The sequence below is a fragment of the Diceros bicornis genome, chromosome 33 (assembly GCF_020826845.1).
Source record: "Diceros bicornis minor isolate mBicDic1 chromosome 33, mDicBic1.mat.cur, whole genome shotgun sequence".
Lineage (NCBI taxonomy): Eukaryota > Metazoa > Chordata > Mammalia > Perissodactyla > Rhinocerotidae > Diceros > Diceros bicornis.
Genome location: NC_080772.1, coordinates 35,501,791 through 35,526,624, shown reverse-complemented (window position 1 = coordinate 35,526,624; position 24,834 = coordinate 35,501,791). Strand labels below are relative to the sequence as shown.

General features: G+C 43.2%; 1 protein-coding gene across 1 annotated transcript; it reads right to left on the bottom strand.

The window, feature by feature from the left end:
- Positions 1 to 13,928: 13,928 nt before the first annotated feature.
- Positions 13,929 to 23,639, bottom strand: CA3 (carbonic anhydrase 3). The gene is made up of 7 exons (XM_058528966.1): positions 23,562 to 23,639; positions 22,566 to 22,763; positions 20,243 to 20,361; positions 18,411 to 18,503; positions 17,340 to 17,402; positions 16,308 to 16,463; positions 13,929 to 14,924 (listed from the first exon to the last, which is right to left on the bottom strand). Exons 1-7 carry the CDS (start codon positions 23,593 to 23,595, stop codon positions 14,805 to 14,807), a joined length of 783 nt encoding a protein of 260 aa, XP_058384949.1. The 5' UTR covers positions 23,596 to 23,639; the 3' UTR covers positions 13,929 to 14,804.
- Between the last annotated feature and the right edge of the window lie 1,195 nt (positions 23,640 to 24,834).

Below are 24,834 nucleotides of genomic sequence, written 5' to 3'. Positions count from 1 at the left end.
GGGCGGGCCGGCGGCGAGGCGCTGGGGGCGGGGAGGCCGCCCTCGCGGGGCGCTCGGCGGGCGCGGGAGCTCCCCGCCGGCCGTGCGCCCCCCTCGGCCGCGGCCGGGGCCGGGGCCCCGCGCGGACACAGGCTCCGAGCTCTCGGCGCGCGCAGCGGCGGCGGCGACCGGGCTCCGGGGTCGAACGGGGCTGCGGAGCGTCTATGCGCACCCCATCCCCCTCCGGGGCGCTGAGCCTGGCGGCGGCGCGGACTGCTCGGGCCCCGGGCCCCCGGTGCCTTTCAGCCCCTGGCCCCATTGTGATCGCATCCCCGGCCTCGGAGCCCGCCCGCCCCGGCCCAGCGGCCCCATTCGCGCCGGGGTCTGCAGCCCCGAGGGCTTAGTCCCGCTGTCCCCGGCCCGACGCTGGCCAGCCCGGTTAGGAGCTATGACCTTGGGGCAAATAGGGATACGGTCCTTGAGGCGCTGGAGAGCGCGCGGCTCCGGGGCCTGAGGGCCACGCGCCCCCTGCTGGACCGCCGGGGAGACAGCGCGAGCCGGTCCACGCCGGGGCCAGCGTGGAGGTGCATTTCCCTGCAAGCCGCCGGGTCTCATAGGAGCGCTCATCTCCTCCTACCTTCCTTCTTCTCTTAAAAAATTAACTGCGGGAGAGACTTCCTAGCTGAGCACATATTGATTTAAAACAATCAAAACTTCTAAAAAAAATCACTTTTCTCAGACGAATCGGGTAAAAGAAAGAGTTTCTTACAAGGAGGTGAGAACTTTCCTTGGCTCACAAAGGAACCGTGGCATCTGGCATACCTAAGAAATAATTCAAAAAAACTTGAGAGGACATTTTTGAGGCAAGGCAGAGTGATGACCTTCCTGGGCCCTGGGCGTTCTGCCTTTATGGGTTCCTTCTTCATAAACATACACACACACGTATTTATGGCTGTATTGATACAAAGATTAATATCTTAATATTATGTATTTTCTTTGACCTAAATGTTCATTTTTTTCTTCTGATTTTAAAAGAAAATACCGTCGTGGACATCTGAAATTGTTGTGGGCCGGAGGCACTATTCCCACTGTAGCTAATAGATAAGTCAGGGCTGTTTTGAGGTGGGGACTGAATTCATTTCCTGCAAGAGACTTTGCCACAAAAAGGGGAGGAGGATTGTCTGTCCTGTGGATCTCTGTGATCTTTGAGAGCGTAGTATTAGAGTTAACGTTGGAGAAGCAGGGTACAGTTTTACACAACGCTATCAGAATTGACATCATATTACTTATATAAATAAATAAAAGCATCAATTATAATTAGCGTAAATTTTTGCAATGTTGATCTCAAAATCATTATTTACTATTTATTTCAGTCAATTCTACACAGATAAATATCATCCATATTTAGATTTACTTGTTCTTGTCCTAAGACTCTAGAAAAGTATGCACCTCTGTGTGTGTGTTGACGTCACAGTGAATTCTTAGGCAAAAGAGTAGCAGTGAGCTATTTTCGGTTTCTAAGACCATCACAAAATGCAGTTCAAGTTAAGAAGAACCTTTTATTTGTGTCTCTGTGGCTGCATAGTCTCTTGTGAGGCCCAGTGAAAGAATCTGAATTCTTTGCATAATTTTCAAATATTTACTTAACTCCGAAGGAGAGGGCCTTGCGGTTGCTGTGAGACTCCTCCACAGGCCCCGGGGATGCAAAGCTGGTAAGGGCTGAGAGTTGGGTACCAAGTCCATGAATGTAAGATGGGGTTCTAAAGATGCTGTGAGGGTAGCCGCGCTATTCGATCAGCTGGAATCTTTGTCTCTCGTTTTCTGTGAGGCTGGATTGTGGCTTTACTAACATGGAGGTAATAGGAGATATTCTGATGATTAAATATTTCAAAAACCTCAAACAGCACCAAACTGCACTTCACCAAATAAATTCTTTTTATTCAAGTTTCCCCCTTCTCTCACTTCTGGAAAATGAACTAACTTTCAGTGGAGCAGACTCTGCCCCCAGAGCTGCTGTTGGGGGGCACGTCACACACTCACTGGAGGGCAGAAAGTGGCTCACTCTCGGATGCCCAGCAGAGATCCAAATGTTTTTTATTAACTTTTTTTGTATTATAGTGATTGTCTTATTTTCTGTCCAGTTTTTTATGATGGTTTTGTGCCTTCACGTAGATCGTTCCGAGTCTAACTTTATTTTCTGAGGGCATTCTTAGCAGGGGGTCATGATTCATGTACATGCAAGAGACTACTCTAATATTGGATTTTTAAAAATAAAAATAGTAATTATCTCATCGTGCTTCTGTATTTCTACTAGAAGGGAGGACTGGTTCATTTAAGAATCATTCTAAATCAAGAAACTGTATAGTACCTGAAGAAAGGTACTTTTTTCTGCCCCAGAAGGGAAAAATGACAGGCTATATAACAGGGAAATATAATACAAAAATCTTGAATTCTATGTTCTAATTATTATAATAAAAAAGCTTCGAACAGATTAATCTTGGTAAAAGTATAAAATAAATTTGAATAGTATTTACTTTCCCCCAAAAGTGAAGATATTGTTAATATATTTTACAAAGTGAGATATACACGGTTTTTAAACATTTAAACTACAAAACTAATAAGTTACTAAAAAGCCACATAATCTCATGTTTGTTAACAATCATAGTATTAAAATAAATGTCTACGGAGGCTAACAGCCTCTTCCTTCATGGGGCTCCCATAGGTCTTTGCACCCACATCCCTCTGTCCTAGTATTTGTAGTACTGCATTCTAATCAGACACTGTAACCTAACCATCAAGTTGTAATCCACCACCCCAGTGAGCTGTTGGCTGCTCATCTGTGAAGTAGGAATAACTACAGCCCTCCGCAGGGTTGTTGTAGGGATTCAGTTGGTGACTATTTGGAAATCACCTGCTCCGTGAAGGGACTCAGTAAATGACGGCTGGTCAGTTCCTCCTAGACAGTGCTAAGCAGTTAGAATATAATGTAATGAAGGCAAAATTAAATACCTGGGCAAGGTTCGAGGGAACAATTAAGAAGATAAGCCTCCAGCAGTACAAGGTTTTTGGAGGGCAGGGAGGAGTGTTTGGGTCATGGAGACGTCCATACTAGCACACTCACGTATTTGTTTTATTCTTATTAAGCTGAGCCCCCTGAGGTTGGGAACTGTATCATGTTATTCACCCCTGTATCTTAAGTACCTATCACCTTTATCTAGCCTGAGACCCAGGACACAGCAGTCACTACCCAAGAAATGCTCTTTGAAAGTGTGAGACCACTAATCCAAACAGAGTTAGGAGCAGTTTCTCTTTACAGAAGCCAGTCCGTTAACAAATAACACTGTGCTGAAATTAGACTTTCTTGTTTTGAATCTGGGCTAATTTACTAGCTCTCTGACTTTGCACAAATTGCTTGGTCTTGCAAACATTCAGTTTCCTCATCTGTAAAGCTAGGATAATGATAACACCGACCTCATGGAGTTGTGGTGAGGACTAACACAGTGCCAATCATTAGAGCTTGATAAATGTTTATGGTTATTATTACTATCATTCGGTTTTTGAGCTCCTATTATGTGTTATGTAGGCTGCAAAAGCTGTAGTCATCTATCCATTCATTCATTCAGCAAATCTATTACGTGCCAGGCATCAGCACAGAGCCTACAGCCACGAACCAGATCAACAGGATCCCTGCCCTCATGGAGCTTACGGGACGATGGATGAGGGTAGAGTACAATAAATGAATAAGTAATAAAAACCGTAAATTTCCAACAGTGGTAATTTGTATGAAGAAAATAAAACAGGAATGAGGTGGAGAATAAGGAGGGAGGGCGTGTTACTTAAGATGCAGTGGTCATGGAAGACCTCTGGAAGGAAGTGGCGTTTCAGGAACCATCAAGGAAAGATCGGGGAAGGACATTTCAGGCAGAGGAAACAGTAGGTGTAGAGGTCCTCATCCAGGACATTCTAGAACAGCAAAGCTCGTGACTGCTGAGTCAGAGGCAGGCAGGGGCTGTAGCCTGCAGAGCGTTGCAGACCATGAAGCCAGGGAAGGATTTTGTCCTGATTGCACAGAGAAGCCCCTGGGAGGTTGTAAGGAAGGGAATGTTACAAACTTCAATACAGTGTTTCAGAACTAAAAGGAGTTTAGAAGTTATCTGGTCTGATTCCTTATTTTATAGAGGAGGAAATGGGTAGAAATCCCCAGAACGCTTCTTGCTGTTCCCCCACTCCCTTGCCTTGGGCCATCTGACAGTGACCTTTCACAAGAAGATCCAAACCCCCTTCCCTGACACACAAGGCATTTTAGTCCTGGTTCCGGCTTTCCTCTGGTCCCTGAGTCAACGTTCTTCTGCCACAGGATAGGGGCAGCATCACGCAGTGGCCAAGCGCCCGGGTTTCTGAGTTTGGATTCAGCTTCTGGCACTTACCCTCTACATAACCTTGGGTGATTATTTCACCTCCCCAAGCCTCAGTTTCCACATCTGAAATGTAACAAGATCGCCCAGGGTTGTTGAGAGTGTTAAACGGACTGCGTCATGTGAGTTAGCCGTGTCAAGTAGTTTGAGGCCTGGCGTGTTGTTAGCCGCTCCACTAGTGTTCTCGTTATTGTCATAGAGAGGCAGACAACTGTGCGATGGGAATCAGCTTTGTAGGAAGACAGACCTGAGTTCAGATTCCGGCTCTAACACTTACATGGTGCATGTCCTTGAGCAAGCTAAGCAATCCCTCTGACCTTCACTTCCTCTGCTTGTAAATTAGGGGGAAATTCTAGTTCTGGAGCATGATGATGAGAACTAATGTCTGAAAGATAGGAGATATGGTTCTGGCTCATTTTCTCTATCGAGTAAACGGTAGAATTATCATTATAGTACCCCTCATTGTAAAATAATAAGTTGGCTTCTCTGTTTCTCTAACTTGGATGAAAAAATTCACATTTACTTAATGAACATTTTTAGAGTTCCTATTCTTATAAAAATAACACCAATTGAAAACTGATTATGCTCCGAGCATGATTCTGAATGTTCCACTTAGTCCTGCTTTAGAGCCGGGGACACTGAGGCGTAGACAGAAGTCAGTTAGCCTCAGGTTCCACTAGGAAGGGCTAGAGCCCGTGTGGAGCCAAGTCCCACTCCAGGCTTGGAGGTCTCAGCCGTCTGCTACGGGCCTCGAGGTGCTGTGACAACAGTGCATTAGGATTACGGTGCGGTACTGCTCTGTAAAACAGACAGTAGTATCAGCATGCTGGCGGTTTTTAGGGTTTCTTACCAAACCCCCTCCCACCACTCCAGTGGCCGTAGATAGTACGCACTCTGCATCTAATCAACACGTGAGTTAAAAAAAGTTAGTTCCTAAATGTCTTTTTTTTTCCATGATAGCTAGTAACATTTAAACTTTTCCATAAGCAATTGAATCTATTTAGTTTTTTAAGAGTAGTTGGTGAATTCAAACATTGTTACCAAATTTCAATCAACCAGAACTGGAATGGAAATATCAAGTGGAACAATTATGCTAAAAAATGCAAATTATACATTTGAAATATTTTATGTTCCATGACTGCTGCCACTTGCGGCACCACGAAATACTCAATTGAATAAGAATACAAGTCACCTCTTCTTAGAGCACTGGTTCTCAACTGGGGGCAGTGTTGACAATGTCTGGAGATATTTTGGTTGTCACAGCTGGGGGGAAGGGGCAGTGTGCCACTGGCGTCCAGGGGTGCTGCTAAACATCCTGTAATGCACGGGACAGTCCCCATGACAAAGACTTATTCAGTCAAAATGTTAATAGTACCAAGATCACGAAACCCTGCCTTAAAAGGATCTATAAGGTAATGCTTTGTGAAAGGTCTGAAAAAGAGTTAGGTACGTGTCTGGCAACACAAGAGCCCCCGGAGAGGGTTTGCCCATGATATGTCCTCACTCATGTTTTGTTGGTTGGATTGGATAGAAAAGAATAAAATCCCACCCCGCACTTTAAGATTATTGTTTATTCACTTGGCTTCAGCACACCTCCAATAATGGCTTTCCCACCCAAATTGTGATCGCATGATTATGTTAATAGCAGCTGCATCACATGATTAAACTTCTCTTTTGCTTATAAATTCCCCACCACCTTGTGTGGGGAATTTTTGACTTCCTTTTAGTAACAAGAACAATGTAACATTTTCCGTGCAAGGGGAACTGTAGGCATTGCAAGTTAAGTTTTTCCTCCTGATCAAGAGCAAGAGTCAGGACTCACCAGTGTCATAAACTAGAGGCGAAACAGACTTTCCCTCTCCAGATTTTAAATTTGTTGCTTTTGGTTGTTGGCTAGGGTGCCCTCAAGTGTCTCCATGGGGCGATGTCTTTTTCCGCTTTGAGAACTTAGGCCTTAACCATCGTTTTAAGGACAAGAATAAATTACTTTATGCTTCGAGGCCTCACTCACCCCAGGACAGCCCATGGAAGGCTTAGATCCAGATAAACTGAGTTTTCTGGAAACTGTCTGAAGAGTATACAAATGGAAACCAGCACTTTTTAATCCTAAAATATACATGGATAGGCTGGAGGAGACAGAGATGGTTACATTTTATAATTCCATAGTTTGCTCATTTCATGCTTACCTGGGTTAATTCTCAAGGAGAAATAAATCTATTTTATGCAAGAAAAGATGTCTTGAAAGTTTTGGACTGCTCAAAATTAGGATCTGGGGAGACAGAAGTAGTACATAACCCAAGAAAATTGCTTCTGACTTTGAACCTCCATGGCATTTTCTTTAGACCTCTTTGCTTCATATTATGTGTATTTGTTTTACCACTTCACACTAAACTGTCAGAATTGTTCCACACAAATTATCTCTATACTTCTCCATGTCTCTCTCTGTCTCTGTCTCTTGTCTCTTTCTCTCTCTCTCCCCCTTGAGCACAGCGCCTTGTACACAATACACACATGAATGAATAAATTAATGTCATATATATTTCCACATTTTAATATTTTAAGAGACAGAAGGAATAGTACAGTAACTATCCCTTGACTTATCTTTGATATGATAGGATGCCTTTTTCTTTCTTCTTTTTCTTATTTTTTCTTTTGCCTTTTTTTTTTTTAAGTTGGCTTCTTTGCTTTTTTTTGCAGGGAAAGATTTGCCCTGAGCTAACATCTGTTGCTAATCTTCCTCTTTTTTTTTTGTTTTTTCTCTCCCCAAAGCCCCAGTGCACAGTTGTATACTCTAGTTATAAGTCCTTCTAGTTCTTCTTTGTGAACCCTCACCACAGCATGGCAACTCACAGAGGGGTGGTGTGGTTCCGGGACCAGGAAACGAACCCCGAGCTGCCAAAGTGGTGACAGCACGGAACTTGAACCACTGGGTCATCAGGGCGGCTCTCTTTTGCCATTTTTGACGGAGCTAAACGAGTTTGTAACCAATGCAAAAACCACCCAACCCAAGGTCAAAACTGGTTGGTCAAAACTGTGCCACACTTCTCACAGTTCACAGCAGGGCCCACTGGCACTATTCTTCTAACTATGTGGTAGAATTCTCCTCTCCCATGTCCACGCTCAGCGGATCCCCACTTGGCGAGACGGTGAATGAAGCAGTGGCCCAGCGTGGTGAGGGCCTGTAGAGCAGAGCAAAGTTGACCAGGGGCAGGAGACTCTCCAACCTGGTCTTTTTAGCGGAAGCTCCAGACCAGCTGCCCGCACAGCACAGTGCACACTTGGGGTGCACGTGATGGGCCACTCCGTGGCAGGAAGAAAACATGAGAATTTCCATTTCTAGTTATTTTTTCTCCCTCTGAAAATTTCTACTTTGTTTACATTGTATAATATGTATAATAGTGTAATGCTGTGTGTATATAATTTATTTTTAGAAATCCTATATTGGGGTTCATGCTCTACAACTTGCCTAGTGACCGGCATCATCCAAGAAGAGCCTGGAGTCCATTGCTGCCTGGGGCCCCGGTCACCTGGAGCCATGTTTTGCAGCTCGCCTGTACCCTTGGTGCTGCTATCTGTTCCTTCTTTGCAATGGCACTGATATCACTATTTAACATGAATTTTGTGCCCGGCGTGTTGGGCATCGTGGGCATGCCTGATAAGCTCTTCCTTTCTGTCGCCACGGCCATGTTTCTACAATTTCTCTTGAGTAGTGGTTGGAGGTTGCCTGTTTCTTTCTACTTTTTCCTTCTCCTTGATGCTTCTAGGTGGCTCCTTGACTTACTTTTATTTCATATTCGACACATAAACACTTTCGAAAAGCATGAAATCTTTTCAAAAAGAGGGGTTTTTTTTTTAGTCATTTGTGTGTATTTTTAAAATTATATATCAAATATTGAATGCTTTTGCCCAGCTAAAAGCACCATGCTCTTAGCAAGTTGCAAACTTTCTTCTTTATGCCTTGTGGTTATTCCATAATTCCTCTGAAACTCTCTACCCCTCCTGGGGCCTAATCAATGTTTCATATCAATTAAGCTGCTAAGAACAAGAGGCTTAGAACACCTTGCAATCTTGACAACAGGCCCTTTGTTAGAGAAAACAAATTAAAAAGAAGAAATTAGACTTTCTCTGATGAAACATCATTAAAACCCTCCTTTAAATAAAAAAATATTTAATAGGCAGCCAGAGATTTCCATATCAAGTTATGAGTTGAGCTGCAAAATACCATCCCCACCACCACCACCACCACCACCACAGTTTGATTTCTGGTAAATTCGCCGTCTAAGTAAAGTTTTTTTCAAGGAATTCTAAACTATATTATAAAATAAGCTCTAAGCAGTAATTATAATCGCATGAGTACATACATGGCCTATGTGTCTGTCCTGTTTAGGGAGAGAAGGAAATTTACCTGAATTGACCACCAGTTTGGGTGAGGTGGAACAGAATGTGTCAGTTTGAAAATGTTTATTGAATTTTCAAGAGTCTGCTCATCTCTGGCCATGACACAGGCGTTCGAGTTAGGAACAGTTATCTTTATTATGCCTGTGCAGTTACTGTAAGCATCTTCACACAAAGCTGAAGGAAATGGAGAATGAAAGTCACTAATGAGAAAATTAAGGCAAACTTAGGAAGAAAGTTCAAGCACTAGGATGAATCATGCCAATTCGTATCACCAGAGTCCAATGTCACAGGCTCGTTGCCAACCTACCTCTTCAATTTGCACGTCAGAAGCACGGGTGCTAAAAGAGATAAATATCCGGGCAGAGGATCTCCTTTTGTATCTCTTAAAACACGTCTCTTCTATGCTAAGTTAAATTCGTTTTGATATTAAATTCGCAAATGATAAGGTTTGGATACATGTCAAGCTGCTTCTCTTCTCCCATCCATACTCTCTTTACAGAGAAGCCTGGGTCACAGCAATAGAAACCTGTGCATTCTTCCCAGAACTTTCTGAGATGCCAGCCATTGACATTCTTAGGATGAGGACATAGCTCCCACCAGCTCCCACTCGTAGACTGGCATTCAATATTTTAGGGTTCTCATTGCCCCATCCATCCATCCACCCATTTGTCTGTCTGTCCATTCATCCATCTGTCCATCCATCCGTCCACTCCTCCCTCCATTCAACAAATACTTTTTGAGCACCGACCAGGTTCCAGATAATGTGTTAGGTACTGGGGGCCTCAGTAGTATAATAAGCCAGATAAAGTTCTTTGCCTCCTAAAACCCGCCTGCCCCCATTACTCATCACCACACACACACACACACACACACACACACACACGCATCAACTTACATCACAGATACAACTGAAAGGTATTCTTGGTACTCCTAAAATTGGTTCCCCATGCAGGAACCCGACCCCTGTGTCGTCACTAACTGCAGCCTCCTTATTGCTGACGCTCTAACTGCACCATTTCCCGCTTAGTTCTCAGTTCTTTCCAGGCCTGGGCCCTGCCTTGTGCTGCTCTACTGGGCTCCTGCAATCTTCCTGCCCTTGCCACGCCCTCCCTTTGGGGTCCTGATCCCTCCATATGCTCTGGGCACTGCCTTATGTCCTCCTTTAAACCCTCAAACACGTAGGAGCAGCAGTGCGGATTCTGTGAGCCTAGTTGTGTAGTATTTTCAAACACTTCCATTCGTCGTATACTTTCATGGGAGTCAAACGCCCTTGGGAGAATGACTTCCCTTGCACAAATGTGTTTGGAGCCATCTGAATTTCAAATGAGTAGAGTGAGTACGATACAGATTTTACAGACATGTTGAAACCGAGAATGTGGCCAAAATGTTTTCTCTGAGCTTCCAGGCCTTTCTACCTGGGAATGACTTAGATACGAGGGAGAATCGGATTCCCTGTTTACTGCATAGAGTCGATTCTCCCCTGGCTAAAATTAGCTCTTAAATCTCTGGCTTTTACGCTGCTGCAGCACACCTGGTCCCCTGTGACTGCGCCGCTAGGCTCGCTGTTACTCCTGCTGATTACCTGTGATGATCCACCTGCTCAATTTACCTGCCATTAAACGCCCTCAAATCTCAAGTAGTTCGTTAGCTCTCTAGTCATTCCTTTGATCCTAAATTTTATTTCTCAACTGTTTTATTTCCTTTTGAACAGTTGGAGTTGAGTCACCCCCAGATGGATAAACTCCTCTCCCAGGTCGACTTGTGCATCTCTTTCAGGTCCCAGATTTTATGATGGGCCCAGACAGGCCCCAGATTAATTCCAGGGCGGGAGACTTTCCGTACTCACGGTTAGGATGGATTTTCCACTTCACACAGTGCTCCGAGGGACTCGATCCTGCCAACATTTGAAAGTCAGAAAAACAGAATGAACACTAGGGTCCTTCCACCTCTCTTTTTTGGTTATTTTCTGAATGTCTTGAGAATTGTACACTTCCTCAGGTAAGGTGCAGAGCTCTGGAACAGAACCTTGCTCAGGAAAAACTCTCTGGTCCTCCTCAAGGACCATTTCTGGTGCTGTGCTGCTTTCTAACGTGGACACATCTTGTTTTTCCTGCTACCTAGTACGCGACAAAAGTCACCATCGCTGTTTTTAAATATCATTTCCCCCAGTGCCAAGCACAGAGAGGAACCTATTAGGGGAGCCCATTCTGGTAACTCCTTTAGTGTCATCTGAATTGATAAGATGTGGATTTGTGATGTTACTAACAGATACATCAAGAGAGAAGCATGCTTTTAGGTACTGAATAAGCCACTAGAATTTTTCTTGGTTGAAGGAAAATTGATTTACAGAAAATAATAATTAACCCCTATTGAGAGTTTTATTACATGCTAGAATACCTATTCTAAGAGGTTTATATGTATTAACTCATTTAATTCTTAAAACAATGCTCTGGGCAGGTACTATTATCATCCTAGTCACAGATGAGGAGACTGGGGCACAGACAAATTAACTTGCCCGAGGCCACATATCCAGCAAGTGTTGTGTGACTTGCAGCCAGGCCCCCAGAAGACTGAACAGGGCTGTGGAATGTTCTTTTCTCATTTATTTAAGTTTTAGTGCAACAACTAGTAATGTTTAATTCTTTAGGTCTCACTTTGGGCTATTAAAATTCTCAAAAATAAGTAAGAATTCTTCACCATTTTTTCTTTTATAGATAGATATCAATGGTTAATATTAAACATCTGAGAAAAGGAAATAGGGTGTTCAGGATTTAAAAAAACAAACAAACCTCATGGCTCTGCAATTAACAGGAATAAAACACAGTATGGCCTTTCATTGCAGTCATTTTGTAATTGTTTTGCCGCCATCTAGCGAACCAAATGAAAATTTTAAAATATTTTGCTACCATCTAGTGACCTAAATGAAAATAACATGCAAACATAATTTTGCCTTCTTATTTGCATTTTAAGTCTTTTAAGTGCTACCTTGGGAATCCTTTAAAAAAGAAATCATTAAATATTCATACATTGTCCAAAAATTTGAAAAATATGACATTTACAGTTATCATTCTTTTTTCTTACCTCTTCTTACTTATTCTTCGTCTGCTAAAATATTTTGTTCATGTCCAGAATTCCTCTTTAACATCAAATGAGAAGGCATTAGAAGAGAAGCTAAAATCTAATTTATTTACGTGTGGTCTCTGATGTGGTTTTGGACTATATGTATTTCTTTTAAAACAATTTTATTTGTGCCAATTCTTATTTGAATAACCAACATACTAATTTTTCACATATATTCAACTTCTTTATAGTTGATCAATTTCACCCATTTTTATTTAATTATATAAATGCGTACAGTTACACACTGAAACCTGCAGTTTTACATCTTCTATGTAGAACACTTCCCATTCATCTACATAAATATTCACGGATTGCACATGAAGAATTTTGATTCAGTGGTCTTGAATCATTACCTTTTCATAAATATACTCCATCTCCCCATTAAAGGGGTAGAGATTATAATATGTTTGCACTCTCAAAAGCTTACAGTGCCCTACATTCAGTAAATTCTTGTTGATGATGCCTCGTTCATAGACTTTAAGGACACAATCATCTGAATATTATGACACACAATTCAAATTGGTTTCTGCCCTATGTTGAAATTTAAAAGCATCTGCAATGATTATATCCTGAAGAACAAAAGTTGGCAGATGCCGAAACATTTTCACCCCAGCAGCTCCCGGCCGCGTCCCCTCTGTAGGCTGTGTATGTCCGAAATGCAATTGTTTGGAAGCCTGTGCATGAGCAGGAAAATGATTCCCCTACTGAAAAAGGACACAAGTGTGGTTTCAACACTCTAGTGGACATTTATAATAACTCAGCACTTTGAGTGCATGGAGAAGTTGGGAGGAAGTTTTACGTTGGGTGATAATTGTGAGCATTGGCAATGGCTCGGATTGGGGGAAAAATATGTTCTACTGGAAAGCTACCAGCTGAAGCTAAAGAGATCATCTTCCAAGGAGATCTAAACTAAATAAGAGGAGCAAAAACCAGTATTAGTCTTAAGCATGTAGAATAATGTGTTTTCAAGAAGATGAGTATGTCCTGGGTTCATCTATGTTCATGACATCATTTATTCACCAAACATTTATTGAGTGCTTATTAAGTGCCAGGCACAGTACTAGGTGATGAGGAGAATGTCAGTGTACAAGACTCATATCCATGCCCTCACAGAGCTCACGGTCTAGGGAGAGCCTCCCTTGATTAGACATTTTCCCTTAAAACAGTTCCGGCCTTGTTCAGCCTGAATACTTGAATAAGCACCGTTGCAGCTGGTACTAAGTTATATGTTCCTCTCCGACATGGAGCGCATATTGGATACATTTTTACAGCACTCTAAGCATTACTAAGTAAGTACCCTGAGAGAATCAGCTTGTGTATTACCACTAATTGATGAGAGCTCCACACCTCCTAATTTCAAGGGATTTAATTAACACATCCAGTTTGCACTGACCAACCTGGTTTTACTTGGCGCAAGTGGTAATCTATTAAATCACTGCAGCCTCCTAGGACTCCGCCATGCGACGTGACTCCCGGCATCGCAGGACTCTCCTGACCCAATACCGTTTTCACTCCTTAGGGTAATGAAGTCACTGCTGCCATTTTCTAAAGAAAGTTAACTTATTAGCCAGCGATGTGATGAATGACATATCAAAGCCACTAACTGCAAAATCAGGCTTTATGTCCAAAGATAGTAAATGTTTTGAAGGTCTCGATGTGCGGACTTTTGCAGTGTTAAAATCCCCATGCATATTTTAAAAAATAAAGGCTACAGTCTAACTTGATTCCACAGCCCTAAGTAGCAACCACGGTACTGATATGGATCTCAGAATCCTAAAGCAAGTTTAAGGTCTCTGAAACCTACCCCACACTCTCAAATATATGGCCACGCATTCCTCATCTTGTCTGCAATTTCCTCAGAAGGCCCTCGCTAATTGCCTTAGCCACTCCGTGAGAAATGTAGCACCCAATCAGAATGTGAGTCCGCTATCACCACTCTTCAACTATAAAAACAAACTTGCAAAGTTTGCCATTCTTACTTTTACTCCATTTTTGTCATTTATAACTTTTTTCATTAAAAAACCCAACACTCCACTTTTTACATTCATGTCTTTATTAGTTTTGATGATCAGTACAACTGCTTTTACTTCAAGTACACTCATTCACCCCTGTGTGTTCTAGGAATCATTAATTCCACCCTCAAATTAGAAAGACATCAGAGGTGGTTTTTATTTTACAAAGCATGCAAAGATAAAAGTAGTAAAATTAAAAATAAATGGCCCTCCTTCAGGTAAAGAAAAATATTAGGATAAAAGTCAACCATCTTTAGGAAGAAGAAATTCAAATGCTGGGTCAATTTTTTTTAAACTCCTGGTCAAATGTGTTTTTCTTCATTGATAATTAAAACCAGGTAATCTTTACAGTAGCTAAAATTTTAATATATGATGGACCTCTTGTTTGTTTTATTTAAGAGTGAAAACATTATCATCTCAATGCTTGGTGCCCACAGTCATTTGAATGTCTGGCTTAGGTTTAACTGCTATGTGATCTTCATACACGTCTACTCCTACATATAGGACTACTCATTACTTCTTTAAGATGGACAACTCACAATATGAACACAGTAAAACGGAAGTACTGTGAAATTTAAGATGACAGAAAAATGGTGACCAACAGTCATTTTTCTATATCTTTCTCTTCCACCTCTGTTTCTTCTTCTTTGAAACCTTACTAGAAGTGCTACTTTTATAGGAAAGATGATTCTTACAAAGGCCAAATGCTTTCATGTGAAATCGTGTCAGATGTAACTGGTTTCTTGGTGAGGGTATCTCTCACATTCTCCGCTCGGTGTGGAAAGTGAGATACACGTGGAGTCTGGAGCACCCAAAGGAGAGAGGAACGGAGCTGTCCCATGGTGGGCTTCCTTTCCTGAAGAGGGCAAGCTCCAGAGGCTCATTTGAAGGAGGCTCTCACCACCCTGCCCTTGATAGGCTGTGGAGGGCGCCAGTTCCTCACCAGGGGCACTGGGGGCTCGTTCTCGGCGCTGGAGAAGAGGTTCCGCAGCTTGGCCACCTGCAGAGGCAGGGGAAGCGGTCAGCGTCACATTCAGACCACATGGACACACTACCCGTGTGACACGGAGTTAGAAACTGCTGGCTTTTTAAACAAGACAAGCAAACCACAAAACCAAGCTCCAACGTCCAGTCCAGAGTTATTTGGTTACCAGTTCCTAAGTAATATAAACCTTTTCTTTATTTGTAAAAATGCTTTTCTTCATTTTATACAGGATCACCATGCCCTCTGGTCAAAACCTCTTCCTCCTGAATTCTAACACAATTATTTTAATTCGAGGGTCAGTATGAAGTATACACTTGATGTAGGAGGGGATGACAATTCAGTGCAAATAATAAGTTTAATTGGTGTTCATTGTATAAGGTCATGGAATCAATCTTTTTTTAAAAGAGCAGAAAGAAATTAGTGTCATGCTACATTTTAAATTTTAAGAACTGATTTTTTTCTTAAGAGAGAAGAATTTAGGAAATTCTCACCAGTAACGCTGTATTTCTATATTAAAATGTTTTTAGCTTTTCTCCTTCAGAAAATCCCATTTCTCTTTCAAAATATTGATACTAGTGAACCTGACCGTTAAATCCCATCTTTGATAAAAAGGACCATCTATACTTGAGTCCATTACTGGCAGAAATATGAAAGCCGCTGTCTTAAGTTCGGGAGATGTACTGGTAAACCGATCTTATTATCAGAGTTGACATTCACGATCTAGGGTGTGAGTTGCTGTGTGGTCCACTTGCTTTAATCTGTCCTTCTCCATGTGCCTGCCCACATATTTTCTCCCAGTCTTCCCTTGAAAGTCTCTTTAATAAATGTTGCAAGGACATTCTTTAAATGAACCCAAGAAGGAAGCCTGAGCAGAGATGTTAAGAGGTGTTGGAAGCAGACAGACCAGAGTTGGAATCTCAGATCCTGCCCTTGGCTGTGTGATCATGGGCAAATCACTTAACCTTTCTGAGCCTCAACTTACTTATCTGTATAACTGGAGAAACAGTATACACCTCACAAGGATGTTAAATTCCTTCGTTAGCAGCCTTCTCCCCAGGCCTGTATTTACCAGCCCATCTCCTACCACTGCTGGGTATCTGGGGGCCCTCCAAATTAACAAAGACTAACTCATGTTAGTCTAAACCCCTAAGTGTTTCTAGAGCATAAACTCAGTCATTGTTCAGCACGACAGCCACCTTAAACGATTGGCATTTGTCCTGGTACCCTTTGGAAGTCAAGTTCTATACAGGTGAACAGGCTGATTGTAATTAACCAGGGCAAACTATGAACTCTCTGGCCGGACTGCTGTTCCACAAGCATCCCTGCAGCAGCCGTACAGTGTCAGTTTAGCATCCGTATCTTATCCAGCCAGCCAGCGAGGGAAGCCCGCTGGTTCACCTGGTCGGAGCTCACGGTGATGGGCTCCTTGAGCAGCAGCCACACGATGCACTCCTCGCAGGGCGGCGTGGTGAAGGAGCCGCGGTAGGTCCAGTAGTCCCGGCAGGCGGGGAACAGGCAGGACGGGTCGAAGTTATTGAAAGGTGCCTCCTTGCCCTGGAGGAGAGGGCACAGGCACCGTGAGCGCGGATGGGGCGCACACTGCCCACCCCGGCTCTCCCCTTTGGTGAGAAGGGACTTCAGATGCAACAGAGAAAACAGAACTTGGAAACAAAGGGCAGGGAGGGAAGCCTGGTTGCAATGTTACGATTTTGGCACAGTCATTGTAATATTTTATTCCGTATTAACTATTGGTAGAACTGTAATTCTATCACTTCTGAAGAAAAGGACAGACATACCTAAACTGTATCAGAAATATTTCATATAAGAAGTCAGAGATTTGGTTCTTGATGATAAAAAGCAGGCTCACATTTTTATTGAATATTATACTCAGAATACTTGCTTTCTCTGGTGGTAAAACTTAATAGCATTTGGTTAGAACAGTCCCAAAGACAATTAAAATGAGTCTGTTAATTAGAAGAGTCTACTGTTAAGATTTAAAATATGTGGATCTATATATAAAGTATATGGCTCGCCTAGGAGAAAAAGGGTAACACCAGGACCCAAATATTTAGTACCTCTCCAAGTGTGTGCATTTGTGTGAATGGGGTGTGTGTGTGCGTGTGTCTGTGTGTGCTGGGGGAGTGACCACTCAACTTCTCTCTCATCCACTTCATTAAGAAAGTCAGACAATTATCTGACAGGCTGACTGTGAGGATTAAAAAAGTTGATGTATGTGAAATTGCTCTAAACAGCATAAACCATACAAATATACACACAATTATAATAGCGTTTGTTTTTATATGTATGCTTAGCATATTCATCAAACTTAGTAACAGATTTTACGTGAAAGAAATATACTTTAAAATGTAAAAAGAGAAAATCAACACACCCTGCTTTATGTTCTAGGAGGGAAAATAATTTTTTTTTTACCTTTGTCTTAATTTTGTCCAACGCATCAAGCAACAGCTGGAATTCGCCTTTCTCACGTCCTATCTGTAAGAAAATAGAAAACCAGTAATTACATTTTCCCCTTCTCCGTAATTTAGGATTGTCTTAAGAACTGATTTTGATCCATCCATCTGCAACTAGTGTTTATAAATCTGCCAAAATATCTTCTACCAAGCAAAAACAAGAGTTTGTGTCCCTCCCAAATTTTAGAGTACGTATTTTCTGAACTAAACTTGGACTCCAGGCCTCCGAAGTGCAAAACCACAAAATTACATGTTGTTTTTGACCTTCTCTGCAAGGTCCTTCTACCACTTTGAAAAGAGAACTAGAGCTAGGATGGATTCAATGCATCTGAAACCGGACTCCTTGTCTTTAGGCTCAACCCACTCCACCTCCTGTTGTGGTAAGTTCCAGCACCGACAATGACCCAATCAATTCAGAACATAAAACAAATCAGGTCATTCAGAAAGAAAGAAGCTAGATTTTCACCTCTGGCTTGAGATCTAGATTATGTTACCACTGAATTCATGTGCTAATGACACTAAGTCCTCTTTAAGCCCAGGCTGGCTCAACAACACACACATTCCATGTGCTATCTCAGCCTGGGATCATGTGAGTGGTGGCCACCCTCAGCCGAGGGGATGTTCAGCCAGGGACTTGGCCTCGCAGTGGTTCCCAACATCGGCTTTTCTGGTTTCCAGTGCAACTGAACTGCAGTGGGAAAGGATAATGAATAACGCTGCCCTTGCCCTTACCACCACCATAACAGGCTCTGTCTCCACCGCACCCCCCGCCCCACGCTCAGATATACACCCTACATCTGGAGAAAATTTAGAAGTGCTGGGGTACTGGAGTATGGCAAAAGGTACATTTTTAAGGCAGAGTAAAACATTTGAGCTGACCTTAGCAGAGATATCTTGATTAGCTGAATGAATACCAAAAGTCATTCCTCTCTCCTCTTTGAATAAAAGTAGGAAGTGAAACTCGTGCTATCCTGAGCATTGATAAGGAATTCAATTTTGAAAGAAAAAATACGGTCGGTTTTTCCCTTACCTTCAGAAAAACGCCGACCACGGCTATCCCATCAGGCTGCTTCAGCGCCCCTCCGTATGTGTTATACTTCGGATTCCAGTGAACCAGATGAAGCTGAAACCACAGAATACAGGTTACAGGTTAATTCCTAGAATAAGGAAATAAGTATAAAATTATACAATAAACCCAATAATTGCACAGTCTGAGGTTGCTGAACACTCCCATAAAGTTGATAGAATTCTAAATACTGACATGCAATATTTTGGTGAAATTTTTAATACCTTAAATAAAAAGTGTATAAAATTACGATAAATAGATTTAGAACTCTGTCATAAGCACTCGTTGAAAACTGAACTTTTGTTAAACCAATTTAAAATATTTTAGTTTTGTATAACATTATTCCTTTTGCTGACCAAATCAAAGTGACACACAGAGCTAGTGACAGGAATCTGCTAACATCGTAAAGTCACAATTACTTAGGAAATAAGAGAGAAAAAATAAGGGGAAAAATTCTCAGGTGTTTTCATATCTACCTGCTTTTAGCAGCCAGAGCTCCAGAAGCTGGTGGTAACCTTATCTTATTTTAGAACATAGGCACCAGTTAAATTAGTCAAATTTCCCATACTGAGTTACATAGAGGATACAGTAGTTCATAATAGTTAAAAAATATTTTATTCAAGATCAAAAGTGTGAGAGAATCCCACGTGTAAAGGCCACACTGCCGGCCTTGCCCACATTTGTAAGAAATACACTAAACTTTCCCCATTTGCAGGGGACGATGTCTTGAAGGCATTCTCCATAATTAATCTACTCTGTCCCTCGCTTTCTACATAGGCTGTAGAGACATGGAAGGATCATAGTGAAGCACTTTGGGTCTCCTGGAGTTCAGTCTAACCAACGATTAAGCTGCCCAGTGATTCTGCCTAAGAGAGCACCCACAAGTGCCTTCAAGGGTTCTGTCGCAGCTCCTGCGTTAACCAGGGCCTGCCCTGTGAAAAAGAATGCAGCAGTAGAAATGGAATGATCCTCACCTCCAGGGCATCCATCACCCCCCAGGCTTCGCTTTATCAAGAGAACATGCAGGAGGCTTGTCTTATTTCCTTGTAATTTGATGCTTTGATCCGAGCTACAAATCATCCTTTACTTTAAGGGGTTAACTGAGACAGAGCGTAGTATTTGCTCATATTAAATTGTGTGTATTTATAGCTACATCTATCCAGTATCTATCTATGTGTGTGTGTATCAATATATACGCATATATAATCACACAGACACACATATATGCATGCATACTAGAGACTAGAACATGAGCATTAGCCAGAATTACTAAATACTATTTTTAAAGCACCACACTCTTATAAAAGAGGCAGCTTAGGGCACTGGACAAGAGGATGAACCCTGAAGCCAATCTGCATGAGGTAGAGAACCAGGTCAGCTCTCAGCTGTATGACTTTGCTCTGTAACTTTTCTGTGCCTCAGTTTCCTCATCTGTAACCTATCTCACAGCTTTGCTGAGATGATCAAATGAGTTAATACTCGTAAGCACTAAGGATAGTGCTAGCTATCCTTATCTTTTCGGTTCCACTTAGGACTCTGGCCTTTTTCTTTTATTCAGCTGCTCTCCAATTTCTTAATGTAACCTGGAAAGTCTTCCCACATGGCGCTAACTCACTACACTCTCTTACCTATCTAGCCTCGGATGTTTGGCAGCCTCAGCTTATGCTAAAACTACTACAGCTCTTTTCACAACTACTGGCTTGAGGCAAAAGCAGCGAGCGCTGTTTTGTTGTGATTTTTCAGTTTTCGGTGGGCACAGGGTGAGACCCTGAGGGGATTACAGCAGGTTCTCCTACCTCCGCTGCGTACTTGACTCCATCCACGCTGTGCTCTGAGCCGTGGTCATCTGAGGAGCCCCAGTGGAGATGAAACTGGCGCAGCCGGTAGGAGCCGTTGAGAGGACCGCCTCTCAGCACTGAGAGGCAGAGAAGCCAGGTCAACAGCGGACTCACATCTCTCACAGAGCCCTTCTTTCATCAAGTGCCTCTTACAGCCAAGGCTTGATGGGCAAATGGTGGTCACTCTGCTGGGAGGATCGTGCCATTCCCAAGCACGCTGGTCTCTCTCTCACAAAGTAAAGTCTTAGGATATATCAAAATAAATGATTTCTCTTTTCTATCTTTGTTATTTTGCTTGCTCATTTTATCATTTTTAAAATGTCAACTTAACATTTGTGAAAATAAAATTAAAACGACAGATGGGCAACAAGGACATAGACAACGAAAGAACGGGCCCATCAGGGGAAGAGGGAAGAATGTGACAGTGGAGAGCCAGACAGAATCAGGTTCCAATCCTGGCTCCACCCCTTGCTAGTTGTGTGATCTCAGGCAAGTTGCTAAACTTCTCTGAACCTGTCTTTTGCATCTCTGTGAAGGTGACAATAATACCAACCTTTCGGAGCGGCCGTGAGGATTAAATGAGATTAAAGATTTTGGAGTGTTGATCACAGTGCCCAGATCACTGAGCAAATATGGATTCTTTCTCCATATCTTGCCTCCAATGACACTTTTCTTCAGGACTACAGGCAAGAGCTTTCACCCACATCTACTTTAAATTATGTCTATTCAAACGAGATGAAACGGAAAATTCAGAATTTCCCCAGGGAATCCATCAGCGTGGACAGCTAGACTAGATAATTCTCGGTAGCATTAATTTGAGGTTGTTGTCCAAACACCTCAGCCCAGCATTTAATATGGTTCCACTTCATTCAGCCTGGGGAGTGATTTAGAGGTTCAAGTATTTTCTAACGGATCCTGGGAACTATGCAGAAATCCTAAAATCAAGAGTTAGCAGTACAAGCTAGATCAAAATAGAATTCAGAGGGTAGCTATGCTAGAAAGGATTCATCAACTATGGCTGGTGAAATGGCACAGTGAGAGCCATAGTACAGGTTTAAAACAGTAGAGCTGGGCTTGTATGAGCTTGGCTGTGTGGGAATGAGTGGTCTGATTCATTGCGGTTTTCCTGTCTAAGCACTAGGAACAGGTATTATCTGGACATATGAGTCTAATGTATTAGGGTGAACCATATGAAATTGTCAATATTCAGCCAATTTTGCTTACAAAAATGGCATTTTCATGTGGTTCAACCTAATGGGTAGTGTTTAATTTTGTTGTTTATTCTTCAAAATGAACTTGATTTAGATGGAGAAGAGAGAAAAAAGTAACAGATAACAACATGAGATTATTGTCTAAGAAAACATAAATTTCTATGATATTCCTGACTTAGAACCTCCGAGTAGGTAAGAATTATGACTCCATTACTCTTTACTACAACATCATTGAAAATATTCATTCATGTACATCAATAAGGATAATTTTAACTTTTTTAAAAATGTGGTTATAAGAAAATGTACTATTGTACATCAAGCACAAAAATGTTAAAGGCATATTCTTTCTTACTTCATTTACAGTGAAATAAAGCATTTGTAATTAGCCTTCTTTTATTTCACTGATGTGTTTAAAAGTATAGGTGAAATGAAGAGTTTTTTTAAACATGTGTTTTTTCATTTTCACACAAGGACAATTCACTCCTCAATAAGAAATTGTCAGATACTTCAAAAACACTCACCAAAAGGATTAGGCAGATGACCTCTGCTGAAACATCGAAGGCAAGTCTTTTTGACTCACATAATGGCCCTATTCTCTCCCCTCAATGGGCCCCCACACTCACCAGGGGGAGAAAGCCCCTACTTTGTTTCTCTGTATGTTCCTTGCTTTGCAGAATGGAATCTCTGCCACACTTGGGAATGCGAGCCTTGCTCTCCAGACCGTAGTCAGAGAGCACAAGGACCCTCAGGTGGAGGCCATCAGAGCCCACTCATTTGGACGCTCTGCCATCACTTCCCTATCAAGCTCCATCTCAGGAATGCATTGTCAACTTTTAGCATGGGCACAGGGCCATTCTGCAGCAGCAAAGTGACCAAGGTTAGAGCGTGAGACATTCTTCTTCAATGCAAAGTATAATTCTTCACAACTAGAGCAAGGTCAAATGTCATCTCCATTTTCAGAGATGAAGTGCCCTCTCTTCCCACTAAGCCTGTTACTGGGTCATAAATCACATTTTGCCTAGACAGACGTTGAAAACATCCATGTGCCTCCACCCGAGCGTCATACTTACTTGACCGGTCATAAGTATCATCAAACACAACCCTGCAGGTCCTCCCGTTGTTCAGGATGGTCTTTGCAGAGCCTGGGTCATAAGATGCTGTCCACGGCCGCAGAGTAGGGTCGTGGTTGATGTCTTTTGTATGCAACTCGATTGGCGACTGGTTGTCCCCCTTGGCATTCGGGAAAAATTCATGCCAGTGGTCAGGACCTAGGAAATCAAGTTGGGGGAATTTATTTATTTGATGGCACAATCCAAGCCCTCTTTCTAATTGACAAAGCTAGCAAGATACACAGAAGCTAGACAGTGATGATGAAAAAGTCTTGGATTTCAGATTGGGCAATACAAGGCTTAGGGTTTAAGACCTGTTCATAGCTTTGTTAATGGTGTACCTGGAGGCTATTTTTAACTCAGTGTATTCCCTTGCTTGCTCAAGAATATAGCTTCAAAGGCTTATTTTTGAAATGGACTTCATCACATGTTTTACCAATGCCATTTTCTATCATAGGCTGGATAAAATAACACTGGCCACATGTGGTTTCCAGAGCACACTCATACTCCTTGTCCCAGGAGTTAGGCAGAAGCAGCAGGGAGAGCAGTACCAGGTAATGAGCAGTACCAGTGTAACACCTGGTGTTACACCAATACCGGGCTCCGGGAGGTTAAGTGCTTGCCCAGTATGATGGAGCAAGGAACCATCGGAACTGGACCGCCGGTGGTCTGACTTCTCAGTCAGAGGCAGTGTGATCTTGTGCCAGTTACTGAGCCTCTCTGAGCTTCAGTTTCCTCCAATGGAAGTCACCACAGCTCCATAGCGGGGAGAAGGGAGTGAGACGAAGGTGAAAGGGCCAGCAGCGTTTGGCACTTGGTAAGCGCTCAGTAAATGGTAGTTTCCATGAACTCCTCCGCCTGCATTTCCCAATGCATCCCTGGAGCTGCCCACTTTCTGTGCAATGCCAGGGGCTCCTCTGGCACCATCTGGGGCCGCGGCTGCCTGCACTCACTCACCGTTGTGGTCGGCATAGCCCCACTCCTTGGCCATGGTCGTCTCTGTGGGCACTGGACGGCTGCTGCCTTCTTTCCCCGGCGCCGTGCAGAGTCCCTGCCAGCCCGCGCCTTTTATATAGGTCCCCCCCACGCGGCTTGGCCTTATTAGGTCAGCGAGGGTGGGGCGGGGGGCTCAACTGGATTGGGGTGGTATTTGGGAGGCGGGGTGGGGGAAGCCAATGAATTCCAAGAGCTGGACAGCTGTCCGGGGGGAGGTGGGCGGAGGGCCCCACCCCCGTTCCCTCCCCCTCCCTCCTCTCTCCCTGGAACCCGGGCTCCTGGCCCCTTTCCCTCGCGTCTCCTAAAGCTGCAGGGCTTTCCAACGAGTGGCGCCGACGTGCAGAGCTGCTGGCGACCTGCGCCTCGTCCTCCCTCCCTCCCTCCTCCATGCATTTTTTTTCCGCGGGGGATGGGGTGCTGTGGCTGCCCTCAGCCACCCACTAAACTGTGCGCCCCAGCGGCGCTGGCAGCCTCGCTCAGAAGTTGCTTTTAGCGCAGGCCGGCGGTCTGGCCGCGGTCTCTGGACGCTTCTGCGAGTCGATGTCGCTCCAGCGATCCGGTTACGGTGGCTGGAAAGAACACGTTTGTTTGCCTGACCCATGTTGGGCTCCCTTGCAGGCGACTCGTAAAATCCCAGGAGCAAAGGATGGATAGAAAGAGGGCCGGAGGGCATGTTCTGTAACCCCGTTACCCGTAAAGAAATGGACAATGCCCTGTCCCTGCACCCGGGTCCCTTTGGCCTGCAGGACGCCGGGGGCGGGATCTGGGAGAGCGCCGGGAATCCGTCCGGGAGCGGTCTGGATCCCAGGGTAACGCAGGGCAGGAGCCGGGCTGATTCACCCCTACTCCGTGAGCTGTACCTCTGCTCACGAAAAGTCGAGAATATTCTGGAGTGTTGGAAAGCCACGGACCTAAAGTCAGTCATATTGTTTAAAACCTATGACCTCACTCTCCAAGACGTAATGAAAGCTTGGAAGAAAAGGAAGAGGAAAAGGATTCCAGAATTGCTTTTTATGTTTCTCCCCCTCCCAAGTTCTTTTCTAATATGCTGAACCATGCAAAAGGAGAATAGAACTGGCATATGCAGTGTGCGCATGTCAAAGATATATTTTTAATGTCTGGTTAAGGTTCACATGAAGTCAGTGTAATAGATATTTATAATTCTAAGAGTATGTTGGAAAATTTCTTCTTTGTTCTAGGTCAGTAATAATTGTATTTTTAAAAAAAGACAGCA

Coding starts and splice junctions, on each gene's coding strand:
- CA3 (XM_058528966.1), bottom strand. CDS start 23,595: ATGGCCAAGGAGTGGGGCTATGCCGACCACAACG. Junction 22,764..23,561: donor GGGCTATGCCGACCACAACG/GTGAGTGAGTGC, acceptor TTGATTTCCTAG/GTCCTGACCACTGGCATGAA. Junction 14,925..16,307: donor TCACCGTGAGCTCCGACCAG/GTGAACCAGCGG, acceptor CTGCCTCTGCAG/GTGGCCAAGCTGCGGAACCT.